This window comes from Giraffa tippelskirchi, chromosome 9 (assembly GCF_054371585.1).
Source record: "Giraffa tippelskirchi isolate mGirTip1 chromosome 9, T2T-mGirTip1v1.2.pri, whole genome shotgun sequence".
NCBI classification, from domain to species: Eukaryota; Metazoa; Chordata; class Mammalia; order Artiodactyla; family Giraffidae; genus Giraffa; species Giraffa tippelskirchi.
Window position 1 is genome coordinate 41205512 of NC_137283.1, and position 20167 is coordinate 41225678.

Consider the following 20167-nt stretch of genomic DNA (forward strand, 5'->3'; position numbering starts at 1 on the left):
AGCTGCAGAAATCTCGTAGAAAGCAAGCAAACAAGCAAGATGACCAAAAAAGGACAGAAGATAAAAAACAGTAAGAGGACTGATCCTAACTGTCCATCTGAAGAACAGGACTAGAAAGAGAAGACAGAAAATACTGAAAGAAGCAAATCATTAATAAAATAATGCAAGAAAACATTCCTCAAATGAAGGATACGAGTTTCAGGCGGCAAAGGCCACAGACCAGAGGAGAGGAAACACACACACACGTATGAACTGGGTCAAACATTCATGCAGTGGCCATAAACCCCACAAAGGCAGGACAGCAGGGCAGGGGGGCCAGCAACGCTGCGGGTGGGGAGGGAGGACGGGACTTTCACAAGGTCAGAGAGGGTCTCCCAGGGACGGTGATGATCTGAAGAAAGATCTGAAGGTGGGGAGGTAAGAGGAGCCGTGTGGGGAAAGTGCGCTCCACGTGAAGGACAAGTACGAATGTTGGCAGGCAGAGTGTGCCCGGCACGTCCACCCAGAGAAAGAGAAAAGGCCGCAGCAGCTGGAGTCGCATGAGTGAGGCGGAGAGAGCGCGGAGGTCAGCAAGCTGGGGGCGTGCTGGGGAGGGCAGCGGAGGGGCTGGAGGGCACGGCAAAGACGCGAAGACTCTGCCCTCCGCTGTGAGTGAGAACAAGGAGGGTTCTGAGCGTAAAACAGACACCATCTGAGGGGATCTGAGGTGTGTTTTTAAAGGATCACTCCAACTGCCACATTAAGAACCGATTGGGGAGGGGGGACGAGTGAAAAGCAGAGAGACCAGTTAGGAGGCTGCTGCAGCAAGCCCGGTGAGAGATGCTGGTGGACTAGACCAGGGTGATAGCACTAGAGGTGGTGGGAAGCGGTCCAAGTTTGGGTTTATTCTGGAGACAGAACAAGATTTGCGAACAGATCCGACATGGAAAGTAAGAGACTGAGAGGAGTTCAGGTTTGGGGCCAGGACAGAGTCACCATTGACTATAAATGGGGAAGGCTACCGGAGAGCCAGGTTTGGGGAGGGTGGACAGAATGTCTTGAAGATCAGGAGTCTGGTTTTGAACACATCAAGTTTGAAGAGCCTGCTAGAAATCATGTAAACCATTAGTAAGCAGGGGAGGCTGGAGAGAAATTTAGAAGCCACTGGCGTGTGGCTGGTATTTAAAGCCACGAGGACAGTATCACGATTGGTGAGCGTATGAAGAGGAGAGGCCCAGGCACTGAGTCTCAGGACCCTTCAAAGATGAGGAGGAGATGAGCTCAACAAAAGCTGCTTAAGTGGAGTGGAGGGAAGGAAAACCTGAATCCAGTTGAGGAGAAAAGAGAGACAAGAAGAACTGGGAAGAGCAAGCATAAGAAGCTTCACACTTTCAAGGAGTTTTGTCACAAAGGAGAGGCAAGGTACACAAGTGAGATGATGGGGAGGGAAACAGTCAAATGAGTTTTTATATAGATGGGAGAAACGGCAGCCTGTTTGTATACGGATGCAAACGATCCAGTACAGAGGGGAATTCTGAGGTTGCAGTGGAAATACAGGAGCTTCTGGAACACTGCTCTCTATTGGGCAAGCGGGGAAGGTATCCAGTGGATGAGGGACTGGCCTGAGCTTGTAACTAGGACAATGTACCTGTTCAAAGAGAGAAAACCCGGTATGTTTAAATGTATGGTTGGGAACTTGTGGACTCCTCTGACCACTTCTATTTTCACATCAGCAAAATGGGACTCAAAGTCACCTAGGTTAAGAGAGATGGGAAAGTGAGTAACACAGATCTGAGGATCAACGAGAAGGTGGGAGAGAATCACCTAAGAGAATGAACAAGTAAATGAATTAGACCAACCAAGAATGATTCCCAGGTAGCAATTAGGGCACACTCGAGTCTTTAGCACAGTCAGTATTGGTCTTTTCCGGCATATATTGTTACAAAGGTGTGGGACAAAGTTGGTGAAAAATGAGATAACAAGGGATAGGGTTTTGCTGAACAAGTATGACAAGCAAGAAAACCTGCTGAATATATCTTGGAGCGAGTGAATCGACCATGGAATTTCAGATGGATGGGGAAAGTGAGACCACACAGATAAGGGACTTGAGGCAGTAGGTGCCAGTCGAGTCAAAGAATTATGAACAGCCTTGTAGGAAAACCATGTCATAATAATGAGGAAAGGCCATCCAGGATTAAAGTAAGTACAGTATCCCATGCACCTCAAATGTCTTGTGAAATGAGGGTTAGGGAAGAGTGTAAACAGTCATGAATTTTAGTTCATATCCTCTGTTAAAAAAAGAAGAGAAGCATGTACACAAGTTTTTAAATACTTCATTCCATAGGTTAAAAGAAAATAATTTTGCTGCCTGGAAGGTAAAATGAGAATTATAGAAGTCGGAGTAGTAGAGGGAGTAAGCTAGAAAGATAAGAAACAGTGAAAAAGAAAATGGCTGGGCTTATGGTGAAATAAAGACATGGATGACAAGTCCCAGTGTGTGACCCTGGCAGACAGAGGGAGGCTGTAGAAGATCAGTGGAGGAGAGTCAAGGAACTGAGACATCAAGCTCTACAGGAACTTCCACACAGACACTGAAATCACTAAGAATTATGACAGAAGTGCCAGAAAAGTGATCACTGTATCAGGAGAGAGGTGGTGGGAACATGGCCAAGCTGTGAACAGAATACATCTAAAGTCATAATAATATATAGAATACACAGTCATAACAAGGTAAGCACTGAATATCAGTCTGGCCAAAACTAACTATACTAGGAGGCAGGAAGACCAAGGAGAGGAGACAGAGGTTGGGGACGGGGAAGGCATGGTGGTGAAAGTGGGCTAAAATAAACCCGTTCTCTTCTGTAACAGTCAATAGATGATATCTAGCAACACTGAATAGGAAGCAGTAATACAAACAAGACCCTGAGAGGCATTCAGGTCAGCTCCCAAAACAGCAGCTAGGAGAGTAAAACCGACTGCCTCTAGGGGTTGAGGGGAAGAAAAGCAGGTGAGAGGCAGGGATATGCTGATTTTTAAATAACAAGTCTTGAAAAACTATTTGACTCTTTCTACTGTGCCTATATAACTGATCAAAAATTAAAACTTCCAAAAAAATTAAAACTGAGCTGTTCAGAAAGTGGATAATGATGCAACTTCTAATTAGATGTTGTTACGGCAGCCCACTCCAGTACTCTTGCCTGGGGAATCCCAGGGACGGGGAGCCTGGTGGGCTGCCGTCTATGGGGTCGCACAGAGTCGGACACGACTGAAGCGACTTAGCAGCAGCATTCACCATTCCAGATGAATCGAGCAATCTAATATACTCACAAACTCTCTTTCTTTTTTCCTCTCAGGAAGGATGCTATCTTGTTAACTGATGCTTTTGACTTCACGGATCAGAGTTTAAATTCAGCGCTTGGCTGTTATGACGGACATGCCTATGAACGTCTGTTCCAGTGGGCTCAGAAGTCACCCACCAATACTGAGGTAGCTGACTAGAACCCTTCATGAATTACCTAAGAGACCAGGGAACAAGCAGTGACGATACCTCCATGTCCTCCCATGTCAATCGATGTCCATTAGGTTAGAAACTGGTTGGCATAGTATGTCTATTTACAATATTTTAAGATTACAAAAAAAAAAAAAAAAAAAAACAGGAGCAGGGATGTGGCCTGGCAGGGTCTCTGAGTCTGAACTGTAATCAGCAAAATTCACTGCTCAGAATTTGGTGAAGGGAATTAGGAGGAAGGACCAAGCTCCAAATCACGGCTTGACATACCCAAGGGTACGCACAGAGAGGCAGGCTGGCTTTTAAGCAACAGAAATAAGAAGACAAACGACTGCACTGATTTAACTGCCTTATTTTCAGCCTTTTAACTCTCAGTTTAGTGTTGATACAGCAGGTGTTGAGAGGAAGAGGAAGCCTGGGGGGGGGGGGTGTCTCTCAGACCTCACTGCCTGCTAGAGATGCCACCTTCCTCTTTAAGGAACAACATCCCAGGGACAGAGGGGGCTGCGGCACTGCATCAGTATCCCAGGAAAGCCAAGTGAATGACAATTACAAGGGTGATGGTGAAAAGATCCCCATCTGTCCTAGGAGAGACCACCAGAACTCATTAACGGAAGAAGGGGGAGGACTCATAAAATCCTAACAGCCTAGGGCCAGGGTCCCAGACTCTCTGCTGTGAGCCTCAAGGGAAACGTTACAAATATCAATGGGTATATTAACTGGAGAGAAATGGATCTGCATTTAGAATTTGGGGAACCAACATTTAAGAGCTGACTTGACACAGATGATCAAAACAAAAGGCTCTCTATAGCTACACAACAGGCTATTTTGAATTCTATACTGCAAATGTGTTATTCAGATGATGAAGCTTACTTTTTTACCTCTTCTGTCAAATTTCAGAAAAAGTGTCTTAACACTTCATCAAATTGGCACCTCTCAGGCTTCCATTCACACTTAGCATGGTGTTAGACTTGCTCTTAACATTCTGCATCCTGTCATACCTCACAGCTTAATTTAACATGGTTATCTTAAGTTGCACCACAACCAGTTACCCCCAAGACGCTTATCAGATAGAAGGCCAATCCGTTTCAGTCCTTCTGGTCTCCAGGAAGGCGCCCTTTTAACTCAGCAAGGAAATATCAAGAACTTACCTAAAGACTGTACATTTACTGGTTAGCACAGTCAAGCTACTTACATTATGTTACTTTTTCTAATGATCAGATCTCTACTCTCTAACATTTAAACCCTGGCAAAGAACTATAGCAATCCCATCCCTCTAGATTAGCCCCTGTGGTCTAAAGAGACACACATGCCCTTTGATGCTTGAGAGAAAAATCTCCCCTGCCTTAACACCTGTCAGGGAACGCTGCCATATCCAGTTCAAACCTGCTTTAGCAGCAACGCAAGGAAGCATGCCAGTTCTCCTGTTCCTCATCTTCACCAAAGAACATAGGGGGCTCTCTTGTCTTTTACTTGTGTCTACTTTTCTTGAAAGAATTTAATCTGGACACTGTATGAGGGCAGGCTTGTCTAAATGCGGGATGTAACTGACCCAGGGCATCAGCAGGCTGGGTAGGTGACATGTGGATGCTCAACATCCCAGGCACCCTCCCCTATCTCCTGCCACTGGACTGTGAACAAGGATGGAATCTTCATCATCCTAACTCCAGGGTCTACCACAGAGTAGATACTTTGCATTCACGGAGTAAATGAACATGGTTCTGCGACCTACATAGTGGGATGAGGACTCGGCTGCACACACAATAACACCAACTCTCACCATCCTAGTGTACCGCACCTTGCTAAAAAGGTGAAAGGGAGAGCAACGTGGCTCTTGCATGCACGCTGATTTTAGGAATGTGAGTTCACACCTGACCTTGAACTGTTTCCAGCTAGTTGAAATGACACTTGTTTGACTACCGATATTCAGCCCCCTCATTTTCCATTCCCGGCTCCTCTACGGACTACCAATATAGCACTTTTAAAGAGTTATTTTCTAATCTGTTGTAAATAATTTTGAAACTGCAGAAAGAGACATTTTTCCCCCTCTTTTGTGCTAGCAGAAAAAGGAACAGTACAGGTATTTCAAATCAATTAAAACAAAAGCTACTCTGAAATATGCTTTGTGAGACACAAAAGTACAAACGGGAATTTATTTCACCGACATTTCTACCAAAAGGAAAATGCTATGCTGAGTTAAATGTCTTAGAATTGTAAGTATCTCTTCTGTCTGGGGGAGGTTAAGTGTTGAGCTCTAACCCAGACAGCAGGATGCACTCCCATGGTTTACTCTCTCCACGGTGTCTCCTTTCTGTCTTTCCCCCTGATTTGGATGCTATCTCAAGCCAGTTTCTTTGTAATGAACTGCAAAAGGCTGTTCCCCTTCCCCACTAGAATTCCTCCAAGTGATTCCCTATAGATACAAGCAGTAGAGGCACCATCGCGGATAACTTCTAAACAAGAATCCTATCGCCCCCCAATTATTCTACTGTAGGAATTTGTTAAAATGGCTGCCAGATATTCAACACACCTACTGATTCATTCGCTCATTTAATCATTTAACAAATAGTTATTGAGCATATAATGTATACCAGAAACTATGCTTGGTGCTGAGGACACAGTGCAGAACTCCTGTCATCAGGGAGCTTAGAGTTTCAGCTCAGACAGGCAAAAAGGGGAAACAATATTATAAAAGGTGAGGATAGAGCAGTGAAATCAAGACATCACATTAGAGAATAAGGTAGGGACTCCCCTGTGGTCCAGTGGTTAAGACTACTCCACACTCCCAACGCAGGGATCACAGGTTCGATCCCTGGTCAGGGAACTATGATCCCACGTGCTGTGTGATGTGGCCAAAAAATAATAAATATTTTTCAAAAGAGAGAATGAGGTATATTAAGAACACCCAATTCTGACACAGAACACTGCTTATTTCATTCCACATTCTGGTTTCTTGCTTTGTGGTTAACGTGCTCAATTTCAAAGAGTTAAGCCTTTTATTTGTATTAAATCCCCAAAGCAAATGATAAGCTGTGTTTTTTTAATTGGCCACCTGCATCCACAATTTGAAATCTGCATGAGAAAAGGAAGGATGCCCTTTGGAAAAAAATGTTTCCCCATATGTTCACCACAAAATGGATTTTAAAAATAAATTTAAAAATTAAGAATCTTATGTAACGTTACTGTTTTGAAACTACAAACTTAATCTGAAAGTGAAAATCATTAATCCTGGCAGAAAGAGTCTGTCTGAATAACGCACTTCTTTCTACTCACAGGGGAACCCTGCCTATGAGAAATATATCAGACCACTATTACAAGGCCGGAGAGCCAGGCTCTGAGATAGTCAGCAGCACTGGAGAGGCATGTGCCAGTCATGCTACGGTGGAGGTGTCACTAAAATCTACAACTACACTGTATGTATTGTTTAAAAGAATCATTATCCTTCAGAGACACAGTCTGAAGGGCATGAAATATCTGATTTATTCCAAAATACTCCAGGGGAAGAAAAAGGGGGAGTGAATCATTGTTGAAGCTGTTCAATGGGTACGTGGGTGTTTACACTATTCTCTCTACTTCCGAATGTTTGAAGTTTCCCACAATTAAAAAAAAAAAGCACTATCCATTTGTATCATCTATTTTGTGAAATCCCAGGGTTTTGCTTTAGATCTAGCTAAAGCCAACAGATCTATCAGTTATCACTTGTGTTGTTACAGTACACATTTATTCATCCCAGGGCTTAAAACACACACACACACACACACACATGCATAAACAATCCTCTTCTAAAAGTGTATATACTTGGTATAGTCTAAACAAAATGTCGATCACCTCACACCAATCAGAATGGCTGTCACTAAAAAGATAGGAAACAGGGACTTCCCTCACGGTCAGTGGCTAAGACTCTGTGCTCCGAGTGCAAGGGGGCAGGGTTCGATCCCTGGTCAGGGAACTAGATCCCACACGCCACAAGTAAGACCTGGCACAGCCAAATAAATAAATACTTTAAAAATAAATTAAAAAAAAATTTTTTTTAAAGGTAATAAATAACAAGTACAAGTACTGGCAAGGATATGGAGAAAGGAAGACACTTGTGCACTGCTGGCAGGGAGTGTAAACTGGTGCAGCCACTATGGAAAACAGCATGGAGGTTCCCCAAGAGTGAAAAACAGAGCTATGATGCAATCCAGCAATTCCACTTCTGGGTATGTGTCCAAAGAAAACAAAAATACTAATTTGAACAGACACATGTGTACCCCTACATTCACTGCAGCATTACTTACAACAGTTAAGATATGGAAACAATCTAAGTGTCCAACAACACATGAATGGATAAAGAAATTGTGGTGTGTATAAACAGGGATATTACTCAGCCATAAAAAAGAATGAGACTGTACCATCTACAAGAGCATGAATGGACCTCGAGGGTACTAGGCCAAGTAAAATAAATCAGACGGAAGACAAAGGCCATATAATTTCAATTCTATGTGGAATCTACAAAAACACAAGTGAGCAAACAAAACCGAAACAGACTCATAGATACAGCAGTGGTTGCTGGGGAGCTAGGAAATAGGTGAAAGATGAAAAGGTGCAAACTTTCAGTTATAATATCAGTCACAGGATGTAATGTATACCATAGGGAGTATGGTCAGTAACACAGTGGAAACTCTGTATGGTGACACATGGTCACCAGATTTATCATGGTGATCAATTCATAATGAATATAAATGTCCAATCAGTATGTTGTACACCTGAAATCAACACAGTATTGTATGTCAACTATACTTCAATTTAAATACTGAAAAGAAAAACCATAGAGCCCTAGGAATACAACATAAATGTTTAAAAATCAACTCTTCTACAGTAAAAATCACTTAAAATTTCATAAAAGACGTAACTGTCTCAAATTATCCAAATATAACCACGCTACATTTTTCACATCATTTTCAACTGCCCAAGTTAAAAAAAAAAAGCACTCAAAATTAAATATTATCAAACAAATTGCAAAAAACCTCAGCAGGCTACTTTTCCTAATATACTCATATAAATTATCATTTAATCGTTATTAACATAAATCTTAGAAAATCTACCAAAAGCAAACTTATCTCCAGTAATCTGGACAAGGAAGAGACCTCATAAACGTTTAACTCTTAAAACCTTGGAACAACTAATAGTCACACTTCCATACCAGTTTTCAGTCCAAATTAATTTTATCTTTCATTCACCTCCGTTAACTCAACTACACGTTGACTGGCAAGGCTGTTCCTTTTCTTGTTGTTTCTTTTTCAGGTAACCACTAATCAGTTTGAAGTAGGAGACAATTTTCTAAAATGATAACCTCATACTTAGTACATTTACTGAAACCACAGCCACCTACCAATAGTTAATGTTGAGGGGATTTTAGTCTGAAAATGGTGAAAATGGGGGTAATTACAGGTTTCTAGATATTGGTCATTTGTCAAACCTTAAATTTTCAGAGCGACGAGGGCAAACATGGATGTAAGTCAGTGTTCTCATCCTCCTTTGAAAGAATAGAATTTCAGAATCTTCTCAGAGGAGGAAAGGGAGCCTGGGGTGCACAGCCTCAGAACCCTACTCCTCCCTTAGGCAACAGGAAAATTTCTGAACTTTCTTTTAAAAGTGTTCTAGTAAACTAAGAAGTTTCACTATAGTTAACATACTCCTTCCAGTGAGCAACTTCCAAGAAATAGAATCAAATGAACTATGCAAAATACGACTACAGTGAAATAAATAAAAGTACACCGCATCTCCAACTGTTCTAGATCCTTCATTCACTCCAGTTTCCTTCTCCTCAGAAATTTAATCTTAATAATACATTGCATTCATGGATCACCATTAATACATGAGAATAAAATGGCTTGAGTCGGTTTGTCCCCGTGCTCAATACAAAGCTAGAATAAGGGTCATAGAGCAATGACAACTGGTGGCTTACTGAAGAAAAATCTATAATCTTCAAAATAAGTCCTGTTAAAAAAAGATTGTCAAGCTGTACGTTCACTGTCCAACTATGCACTGGTTTAGACAAAACTAGTAATTCCATCAATTCCCTGATTCAACAGCAGAGCAGAATTCTATAAATGGCACTGTGAAGTTCCCACTGGGTCCTCCTGAATCAAATACAGAAGTGCTAAATAGGCAGTATTTATTAGGACATAAACCAATGCATGTTTTAGACAAGGAATAAGATTTCCCCCCTTAACAATAATCAACCAATACACACCTAATTTTCATATTTCAATTTTTATTGTTTTTTTTTCTTTTTTCTGGTAGACAGTACCACTTGACAATTATACTGCACCAGGCATAAGAAGTTAAGATTTCTACCACAGGGACGTTTTGTATTCAGAATCCAATATAAATATTTCTAGTCAGACATCTCCATGGCTACAGATATTTGGTTGCTTGATTTATATGCATAGAAAGAAACAGTTGTCATAACTGTAAAAAGCAGTACTTAACAAGTACTTCTACATGATTGGAATAGTTTTCCTTTAATATTACAATACTGCTTATTGGTCTGAAAATTAGGTCACCCTACATGATGTTCTGATTTTTCCCCAAGGCATCATGAGTACTGTTTACTCTTTCACTCCTGCATTTTTAGCCTTCTAGTTGATTTAGGGACTATTTAATCAGAAATCATTTTAGCACTGCAAAAAAAAAAAGCTTTGTTAAGGGTACATTATAGACCACAATGATTTTCAGACTTCTTTGTATTAAAAAAAAAAGGTATCCGGAGGCTCGGAACAGGCACATGCACACTTGGGGTGAAGGGAACGAAACAGGGAGGAGTCTCTGCCAAAGCACGAAACTGCCTTCTGGTCCCCAATGCCTTCAAATAAATACAAATACTAAAAAAAACTCACACTGTGATTAAAAAAAAAAGGTCGGCCTCCTGGGTCTCCTGGAAAGTCCGCTCCCAGGAGCCTCGCCCGGGGCTGCAGTCAGTCCTCCGTCTGGCGGGCCAGCCTGCAGAGGGCCCGGGGCCGCACTCAGTCGTCCGTCTTGCGGGCCAGCCTGCAGAAGGTCCAGTTGTGCTCCACCGTGTTCTCATTGGCCCGCTCACTCATGTGATGCACTCGGGTGTTGCGGATCGTGAAGCCCTGCTTTGTAATGTACTCCATCAGGTGGACTCGGAGAGAGACTTCCTGGTGATAATCACAGGGTCCAAAAGTGAAGGACACCTGGCAATCTCTGGTGTCCATCATGTGCTTATTCCACTTCGTAAAATAGTTTGATATGCCTTCCAGTAAGGAATGGACCTTGGTGGTAATGGTTAACTGGGTTATGATGACAGCTACTGGATTGGAGTACTTAGAAAGCTTCCGGGTACTAGATAACTCCACGACTTCTTCAAAAGTATCCACGGGATACAAAGGCTTGGGGTCATTGAGACACTGAATCAAGGGCTCAATCTGATAAAAGTCTGCTTCTTTCCGAAGCAGATCAAATTCCTTAAAATCCAGGGGTAAGGTCAGCTCTGAAGTTCTTAAGAAGTTGAGGACGTATCGGAAAAGAGGTCCATCTCGATCAATGAAGTAATTGCCTTGAGGGTCTCGAGCTGTGGGGAAGTCCCCCCCAAACATGGCTCCAAGCATGGAATCTGGGTAACGCGTCAATGTGGTGAGAGACGTCGTATACAAGTGTCCACCTACATTTAACGTGACTGGGTCAGTCATCTGAAATTGTTTAAAACATGATCAGTCATCTGAAAAAAATTTTTTTTTCTTAAATCCTAACTTTGACAAATTAAGAAAATTAGTGGCAACAAGCAAAGCGAAAGATTCAGGCTACAGCACATCCAGCAAGCCACTGATGCGATGCAAAACAGCTTTAGTTTCAGTGAGAAACCCACCCAGATGAAGGATCTAACATTCACTTTCAACAGAAAAAAGAGATATGTCCACTGCTTCAGAGCCTTACACTGAGACAGGAGGGCATGACTTCCTAAGCCATTTAATTTCAGGCCCAGAGTCTAGAGGTTTTCAGGTCCGAGTACATTATGGGAAGAGGAAGAGAAACTTAAAATATACTCATTTGTTTCCCAATTAAAAAAAAAAAAAGACTTCTATGTTTCTTAACTCAATTTAACATAAAATAGAAAACAAATGATTGAATAACATAAAGATACCTGCTTTCAGTATTTCTGTCTTTCCCCCTTCAACATAAGGAGGGAAATGATGAAATTTTAAAAATAAAAATTTGTGTGGACTTAATCTAAACTTTTCATGGAAGAAACAGTGCCAAATACTAAGTTAAAATACACAGTTTGGTCAAAACAATCTCATATTTTTTGTTGTTGTTCAGTCTCTAAGTCATGTCCAACTCCTTGCAACCCCATTGACTATAGCCCGCCAGGCTCCTGTCCACTGGGTTTTCAAAGCAAGAATAATGGAGTGGGTTCTCACATCCCCAAAGGCGAATAGCAGCTTTCAAATTTCATAATCTGATACTATCATCACTTTTGTAACATTAATGTCACAATCTGACCTTTAATTTCGAAGAGCAAGCTTCTCTAAATAATATATACCTTTGGCTTTTAAAATCATACTTAAGAAATAAAGCAAGACAAGTAAAGCCAGGTAATACGCAAATAAAACATTTCTTACCAAAGGGGAAAAAAAAAAATTGGAAGACGCATGCACGTGCAAAAAAAAAAGTGCTAGTGGGCAAAGCGGCACCTTCTCACCCACCAACCTCCCCAACCACAAGGGAATGTCCTTCTGCCGTCAGCTACGGCACATTCGCTTCACAGTCATTACTCTATGAAGGAAGCATCTTAAGAGAAACATACTCTTAAGACCAAAAAAACAGTGATTATTAAAAGTTACATGGAGAGACCACGCTGAGCTCGCTTACTTAAAAACACCAAAGTTAAAACACCCCAAAATACACAGAAACCATTTGGGGGGAGGGAAGGGTTGTGCCATTCGTGTAAGTTCCATTCTGACTGAGCTGCATTACGCCGGAGAATACATATGAAGCGGGAAAGACACACAGAAATAATTTGCCAGCCTTCAAAACCTCATCAAAAGCCTCTCACCATATAGCCCCAGTCTCCATTATCCATCTGCTCCAGTGCTGCGTCTCGGGGAGCCCAGGTTCCAGGGAAACTTGGGGAAGAGAAAAAGACATGTGACAGTGCGTATCACCACGAAAACGGAAGAAAGGCTTTCCACCCAACAGCAGGCCAAACACCAGAGAAACACCCATCTCTGCTCTAAGGCAAAGATTCAGGGGAGAATTGATTTCCCAAAGGTCTTCTAGGGGTCCCCTGACAACCTTACCACAATGGGTACCTAAGAGACTGGCCAATGTTTACAGAGCAAAGAGTTATCCTATACTTTGAGAGGAAGGTAGAGAGTCTAGGGAGTAAACCAGTTATTCAAATTCTACCTATCTTCTCTGAAAATTCAATTTTTAGAATTCCTGCAGGAGAACATTATGATTAACCCTACAACCTTATCTGGTACAAAACTATGACGATCCTTATCAAAAAGGTTAACAGAGGGAAACAGTAAACCTTTTCATAAGCATTTCAGCTACATAGACTAAACATCTTAGTAAAAGCATTAAAAACCATAAACCTCCCAAGACACTAGCATCTCCTTCCAAGAGAAATACACCAGAAACGTAACTCTGCTGTAACACAGAAAACCTAATTACACTTTTAATAACGACACATTTCATTTTCTACAATAATCAAAACAACTACAAAACAAGTTCAATGCCAAACCATTAGAGCACAATTTGGGGCAAAAAAGAACCTTACCAATCTATCATGAGAGTCACTAGGCTGGTACTTAGGAAGGGACAGCCTGAAGACATTGATAAACACCCAGATATTAATGACGCCATGTTTATTTTATTTTTATCTACAATTCAAAAGCACTTAAACAGTTTCCCAGCTACTGAACTGCTTCAGTCAGTTCTCCTTCATACACATAAATCCCCAAACCACCCAGCAACGCAAACTCCAGGGCAAATTTCAAAAGCTTTGGCAAGAGACAGTAAGAAACATGGACTTAAGGGTATTTAACCAGGAAAAGCACTGTTTGTTTGTTTGTTTGGTCTTGTTTTTTTAACAGACTCACTTTTCCCACTTTTAGAGGAATCTGGCACACTAATTCCCAGAACAGGCCCTGGCTGCGGAAGATCACAAAGGCTCTTTCTCAAAAGGTCACTCAGGCCTGTAGAGAGCATTTGCGTAGCACAGCAGGGGCTGAAATCAGAGCCTCAAGCATCCATTTCTCTCCCTTGCAAATTCTTCAAAGCAAACAGGCTAAAATGTAAACCAGACAACTGTGGGGTCAGTTTTTATTCTCCACACTCAGCAGCTGGGTATAGGTAGGGCTCCACATGCCACAGGGTGAGAAATGGAACAAATGTCAAATTTAGGGCTGTTATGACAACCTTTCATTCCTCTGACTGACTTCAACAACAGAATTTGAAGTAACAGAACCAAGAACCAGGCTTTATCAAATTTGTATTACGCGCACCTGATTCACTTACTGATGCAACAGACAGATGAGCAGATGGAACAACTGAGCAATTTAAAAGGCCAGTCACCCAAAAGTTCTGCTAAGATGCCCACCTCTGGCCTTTTCCCATAACCCAAAGGGTTCATTACTGGCAGCCTCAAAAATAATTCAGTCGACCAACATCCACTGGAGGGTAGAGGGGGCAGGGGGGCCTATGTGCAATCCAGATACACAGAAACAGGAAAGTATGGTCCTTGCCCTGGTGAGGCTTTCACTCTATGAAGGGCCATGTGCAACAACTCAAGTACAGAATTCAAAGGTCCTATATAAAAGATGGACTGGCAGAGAGCTGAGGGGGCAAGAGCGAGACCACCACCAAACATGAAAATGGAGGACTTCGGGGAAGGGCTCGTCTCAGTGGAACTCAGCAGAAATGTCTAGACAACCTGAAAAGGGATTCTAGAATAAATAAACAATTTAAGTAAAGGGCTGAAGGCTCCCCCACAACATCCCTGATACAGTAAGCAGACTGTGAATAATTATCCTTCTTTTGGAGATGCTTTCCTGGTGGCTCAGCTGGTAAAGAATCCGCCTGCGATGCAAGGGACCCCGGTTCAATTTCTGGGCTGGGAAGATCCCTTGGAGAAGGGATAGGCTACCCACTCCAGTTTTCTTGGGGTTCCCTTGTGGCTCAGCTGGTGAAGAATCCGTCTGCAATGTGGGAGACCTGGGTTCAATCCCTGGGTTGGGAAGATACCCTGGAGAAGGGAAAGGCTACCCACTCCAGTGTTCTGGTCTGGAGAACTCCACGGACCTTATAGTCCGTGGGGTCATAAAGAGTCTGACACGACTAAGCGAATTTCACTTTCCACTTTCGGAGATGTAACAGAGAAAAGGCACATTAAGAAACTTGCTCAAGGGCCCATGGCTAGAAAGTAACTGAACAGGAGCTTGGGTTTTCTGACTGCTAGTCCAAATCTTTCCATAAACCTCCTCCTCCAACAGAAGTTGAAAGAATAATATCCAAGAAACGAGAAATCCAAAGGATTAACTTAAAACCCCCTCACAGCCATCTATTAACCCTATCCACCTAGTAAGGGTTTATTTACAAATGTAACAGTAACTCAGTCAAAGTGAGCAGTTATCATGGGTTTGTAAAATTCCCTTGAAGCAAAATATCAAGGACCTACTGTCCAGTGTGATTCAAGTCTGCTATCTTTGATCTTAAATAACTCCACTCTGCAAATATCCAAATAGTTAAATAAGACATGGGAGATGCAAAGAAAAGAAAAAAAGGAGACCAAAGACAAGTAAAAAACAAACGAAGAAACAGGTATCATCAAAGTCACAGCTGTTATGCAAGGACTGTCCACTATTAATCCTTCTTCTTTTACTGCAACAAGATAGCTTCTTGGGCAATCACACACACACAGTTAGATGATGCTCCTGAATCTGTCCTACAGCAAAAGGCAAGGTTCTATTCCTGTACAAAGATATAATAAAACCTCAAAGCTTAATAATTCAGGAAAGTAATTATGGAAATCTATATAAGTCCATGTTTCTTAAAAAAGTACCCAAAAGCCTCCCTTCATTTCTGTATAAGATACATCAAAATAAGATGAAGTTACTATCAGTCACTTTCAATAACAACTACTCAACTGTACCCTCAAAATGAAAATGTTCACTTAAGAGCTCTAGAGCGGGAAAAATAGTAATGATTAATTTACATTTTATCTCTATGCCTTACTTTTAAACATCCTCTGTAGAGATGCTCAGATACAGCACAAACAAAACAAACCAAAAAAGCAAGGACATTCCTGGTCAACCAATAGCTAGATAATCAACCTCTGAACTCTTGCCTGTTAGGACCATCTCAGAGACAATGCAGATGAATGAAATAAAACACAGTGCAAAAGAATTTCCAGAATAGCTTCCATCTTTTCTACTAAGTCATTTTCCAGAGCTGCTAACAATTAGGAATGATTCATTTGCTTTTCATCTTCTCTCCCTTCTGGCACTCAGCAGTGGAGGACTTAATAAGAAATTGAAGGACCACAAGACAGACAGCAGAAGGAAGCTCTTGAAATGGGCACCAAATGTGCCTACCTTATTTGAGGAACACAGACCTAATATTTCAGAAAAATGGTCAGGAACGGAGATCATGAAGGTACCAATGAAAAACATCTTTCCTTTATAGTGACTTGCCTTACTAAAAAATTGTTTTAAACAACAATGAATGCAACCAAACACAAAAATTCAAACTAAAACTTCTGACCCTGTAAAATCAAGTTCACCTGAAAAGATCTGACCTTTGGCGCAAATAAAATACACGTGGTAACAACCAGCAGACCATTCCCAAAGAAAGCAGTTCTGAAAATTCACCCAGATGCAGCTTCAAAGGTTAATTATGACTAATATATAAATTCTGACAGTGTAATGTTAGCAGATAATTATGTTAAGGAAAACACAAACTCAAGAATTTATGAAAGCCTTAAAAAAAAAAACTGTTAACAATTTTCCACATTAGCAAATGTGAAAAACACACAATTCAACAAGTGAATGACTTAAAGAATAACTTAAGAACCCCGAAACTCATTTTCCTCACCACAGCAGAACTCAATTACAGGCTTCGTGGTTATGATGAACTAATTTAACACACATATTCTGGGCTTATCATTTCTGCTACAGACTAAGAATTCTCTGGGATAAAACTCCTGCTCCTATCCTACATAATAACTTATACATCCCAATACACACCTCCAAATTTGAATAAATAATAAAAACATCACTATTTCCTTCCTTAAGTTTCCAGGTAGCCCTTTTAAAATACCTTTCTACTGAAATCTTTGTGGCTGGCATTCAGAGAAGACAACTCAACAAATTCCATCTATACATACCTTCAAAATTACCTTTGTGCTGAATTTCTCTGTTCTTAAAATGTGGGAGTTTTTGAAAGTGAAATACTTTTTATAGTAACTAGTTCAGCAACATCTAAGGGAGTCTTTTGAGTTAACTTTCACATACAGGCTGGTTTAAGTATCCAGGCACAGAGGAGAATGTGATTATGGTGTTAGGTTATGCTTAACCATAACCACTACACAAACAGATCGTTTCATCCAAAAACTAATCCTTTTTTCTCTCTGCTCTCTCCATGTGGTCTACAAAAAAGGTGCTCTAGGTTGAAAAGTGACTATTCCTACTGAAGAGCTACCACAAATAGTCACAAAACCATACCATTCCTCTTACCTTAACTTCTGTAAGATAAAACAGAATAATACCACATTCCCAAAAGTAATAGTACCACTTAAGCACAACACAGAGGCAACCACTGGCCTACAGGGTGACAGATGGGGGCTTGGGGTCTGAGGTCACAGGCAGGCCAGAGCAGGAGAGAGAGAAATGGTCACAGGTGAGGATCTATTAGCCAACTTGGCTTCATTACTAATTATAAGACCCAGAGTAAATCACTCTGTATTGCCCAGCTGCTTCTTGGAGAAAAAATAAGTGAGATCATGAACCGAAAATTTATGGATAAACTGGCAAGTGTGAAAATACTAGTGGCAGTAGCATACATAAAATTTCTGTGGTTAATTGAGAAACTTGCGAGTGTGGACACAAGTAATTCAGAACATGGGCATGGAGACAGAGCAAGTATGGAAGAGGAGGTCACTTAATTTGCTTCCACTCTCCCTCATCCCATCCTCCTTTTCCTGGAGCGCCACAAGGGAGAACCACAGGTAAAGTGGAGCGTCTGGCTTTCAGAGAGACCACCAGACGTCTGAACTCTTCATCACAGAAGGAACTCCTCTAAAGCATGACTCAGGATTATGTCCAAGGTAAAGCCAAATCCAAATAAATATTTGTATTCCATTTTAAATAGACTCCAAATATCGCAATCCAAGACAAGTTCAGTGATTCAGAGAGTCACCCAATAATTTCTTTATATAGTAATGCTTTAAACTGTGATAAATTAAAATTTAAATGACACGAACCTTCGAAACAGCATCTACGGTGGTCCTCACCACTCAATTCTTAACATTTATGATGTTAGGCAAACTAAAGTACTAGTAATGGTCTGACCAAAGAGCAAGCTGTCTCAACCTACCTACCATGCAGGTAAAAAAAAAAAAAAAAAAAAAAAGATTTTCCTTTTCCTAGCTACACATCTGTTTATTCGAAAACATCTCAGTCCTGGGCTCAGTCCTGTGCTAAACGCTGTCCCCTCGCTTCTTTCCTATCTTGGAATCGTTCATATACTCGGGCGTTTGTGACAGCAAAGAAAATGAACATGCCAAGGGGAAACGGTAAGACACGCTTAGGCTACCCCAAACGCTCTTAGCCAAACCAAGTTACCTCGGATCTCTTGGCACTCAAATCTCTTCTATCACAAAGCCCTAAAATTGGAAGTATCCAACTTGTTCTAGAACTGGTATAGTTGCAGAAACATGATAACTTCAGCACAATATCCAACAAGGATCTCTGCTTCGTTTCTCGAGTCCCACCCCTCAGACACAGCCTTCACCACTGACAGCCCGGCAGGTGCTTCAGGGGCTCCTCATTACCACGGCCATTTATCACCTCTGACGTCCAGCATTAAAAATGCCCCGGCACACACAAATCTGGGCATTAAGAACTCAGCTGCGGTCAATCTCTCTTTGGGGCAGAAAAATCCCCTAAGGCAGGGTTCAGAAGTCCTGCCGGAGGCTTTAAAATAAGGTAAACTGTAGCCAATAAGCACCACCCACAATCAATCATTTTCCAGCAAATCTCGAGGTGCTCCCGTCCCGGCTTCACTGCTGCCCACAGGCAGAGTTCCTCACCCCGACCCGGGCCCGGGCGTGGGACGGGAGACACTTGGGGCCCGGGCACGGGGCGCGCACCTGAGCCCTGAGCCCGGGTCCGCCGAACCCTCACGTCCCAGCCGGGCGGGCCCCGGATCCTCCGCCCAAGGCCGGCCTCCGGTCGCGGGCAGCCCGCGGCGGGCTCGTGCCAGCCCCGGAGCGCGCCGCCTGGACTCCCCGAGGTCCCCTGAGCGCGGCCCCGCCACCGCCCGGGTTCCACTCAACCCCACCGCCGGGCCGCTCCGCGCGGTCTTCTGCTAGAGCCCGGCCCTCCCGAGCCCCGGGCCTCCGCGCCGTGGGCCCGCCCCTACCACTGCGCTGCGGCGGCGGTGGCTGCCGGGCCGGGAGACGCCGGCGGCCGGAGAGCGCGAGCGCGAGGACGAGCTAGCCCGCGCCCGGCGGCGGCGGCGGCGGCAGAAGGGACGACTGAGCCGGCGCCCGGAGTTGCGGCTCCTGCCGCCCGGCGCGGGCGGCGCCTTTCCAGCGGAGACGCGGCGCCACAGGCGCGGGCGCCCCCTAACGGCGGCGCGGGCTAGTGACCGAAGGGCCGAGCGGCCGGAGAAACTCAAACCAGGCGTAGCCTGGGCGGCTCCTTCAGGCTGGCTCCGCGGCGGCCCTTAAGCCCCGCCCCGACGCCCGATCCCGCCCCCGAAGCTCGGGCCCAAGACCCACGTGCTCCGCCCAGAATTCGCCCGACGTCCCGCCTCCGCTCGCACTCGGGGATCTGCCCAGCCCCCGGTACTTTTCGCTAGGACTCAAGCCTAGTTTCTCCTGTCATTTTACGAATACTTAAGGGACCCCGACCAGGTGCCAGGCCTGGAGAGTAAAGCGGTCACCAAGAAGGAGGGGCTTCCTAGTGAAAGGAGAAACATTAAAGACCCAAGTAAACGGCAGACAAAACAATGACCAAAAACAAAAAAATGTTACGATTATAAAATGTTGGGAGGTACATGAATTCGATGGAGAATAAGCGGAGGGGGCCCTCTGCTGCAGATACGGTGACTATAAAAGATCTGGACTCTGGGACTGTGGTCCCAGGACTCTTGTGGGATTGGTAAGGTCACCTCTCCAGTCTTGTGGGCGGAGTAGGGAAAGACAGCCAGCTGCAGAGAAGGGCAGCAGAGAAAACGACCAGCGCAACGGCTCTGAGGACTGAAGGAGCCAGCCCTAGAGGAAGCTGGCACCAATACTGTCCTCATTTCACCACGAAGGAAGCCAAGGCTGCAAGAGTGGGGAGTTACCTAAAGTCTCAGAGCTAATTGGTTTCCAAACATAGATTCCTTCCAAACGGAACTCACTTCTGGCTAACCATATCCCCATCCCTTTCCAGGTGAGATCAG

The 20167-nt window shown here is 43.2% G+C and overlaps 3 protein-coding genes across 17 annotated transcripts in view; 1 reads left to right on the forward strand and 2 right to left on the reverse strand.

Moving 5' to 3' along the window:
• ACOX2 (acyl-CoA oxidase 2) overlaps positions 1-7107 on the forward strand; it is a 31334-nt gene extending 24227 nt beyond the window's left edge. For all 7 annotated transcript variants that reach the window (XM_081524601.1, XM_081524604.1, XM_081524600.1 and 4 more), the window contains exons 14-15: positions 3333-3465; positions 6763-7107. In XM_081524601.1, the coding sequence (XP_081380727.1) occupies positions 3333-3465; positions 6763-6825 (196 nt within the window). In that variant the 3' untranslated portion in view covers positions 6826-7107. The remainder of the gene's footprint in view (positions 1-3332; positions 3466-6762) is intronic.
• Positions 1-20167, reverse strand: part of LOC145519832 (uncharacterized) — a 78611-nt gene that overhangs the window by 25674 nt on the left and 32770 nt on the right. The window lies entirely within an intron of this gene.
• Positions 9730-19233, reverse strand: KCTD6 (potassium channel tetramerization domain containing 6). 9 transcript variants are annotated; one of them, XM_081524648.1, is made up of 4 exons: positions 19142-19233; positions 12549-12618; positions 10523-11184; positions 9730-10474 (listed from the first exon to the last, which is right to left on the reverse strand). In XM_081524648.1, exons 2-4 carry the CDS (start codon positions 12573-12575, stop codon positions 10450-10452), a joined length of 714 nt encoding a protein of 237 aa, XP_081380774.1. In that variant the 5' UTR covers positions 12576-12618; positions 19142-19233; the 3' UTR covers positions 9730-10449. The 9 variants fall into 9 exon arrangements, with proteins under 9 accessions (XP_081380774.1, XP_081380779.1, XP_081380777.1 ...); XM_081524653.1 differs by having other exon boundaries at positions 9730-10443; positions 10498-11184; XM_081524651.1 differs by having other exon boundaries at positions 9730-10455; positions 10498-11184.

Coding starts and splice junctions, on each gene's coding strand:
- KCTD6 (XM_081524647.1), bottom strand. Junction 11,185..12,548: donor ATGGAGACTGGGGCTATATG/GTGAGAGGCTTT, acceptor AAACAATTTCAG/ATGACTGACCCAGTCACGTT. Junction 10,475..10,522: donor CACAACTGGACCTTCTGCAG/GCTGGCCCGCAA, acceptor GGCCCTCTGCAG/GCTGGCCCGCCAGACGGAGG.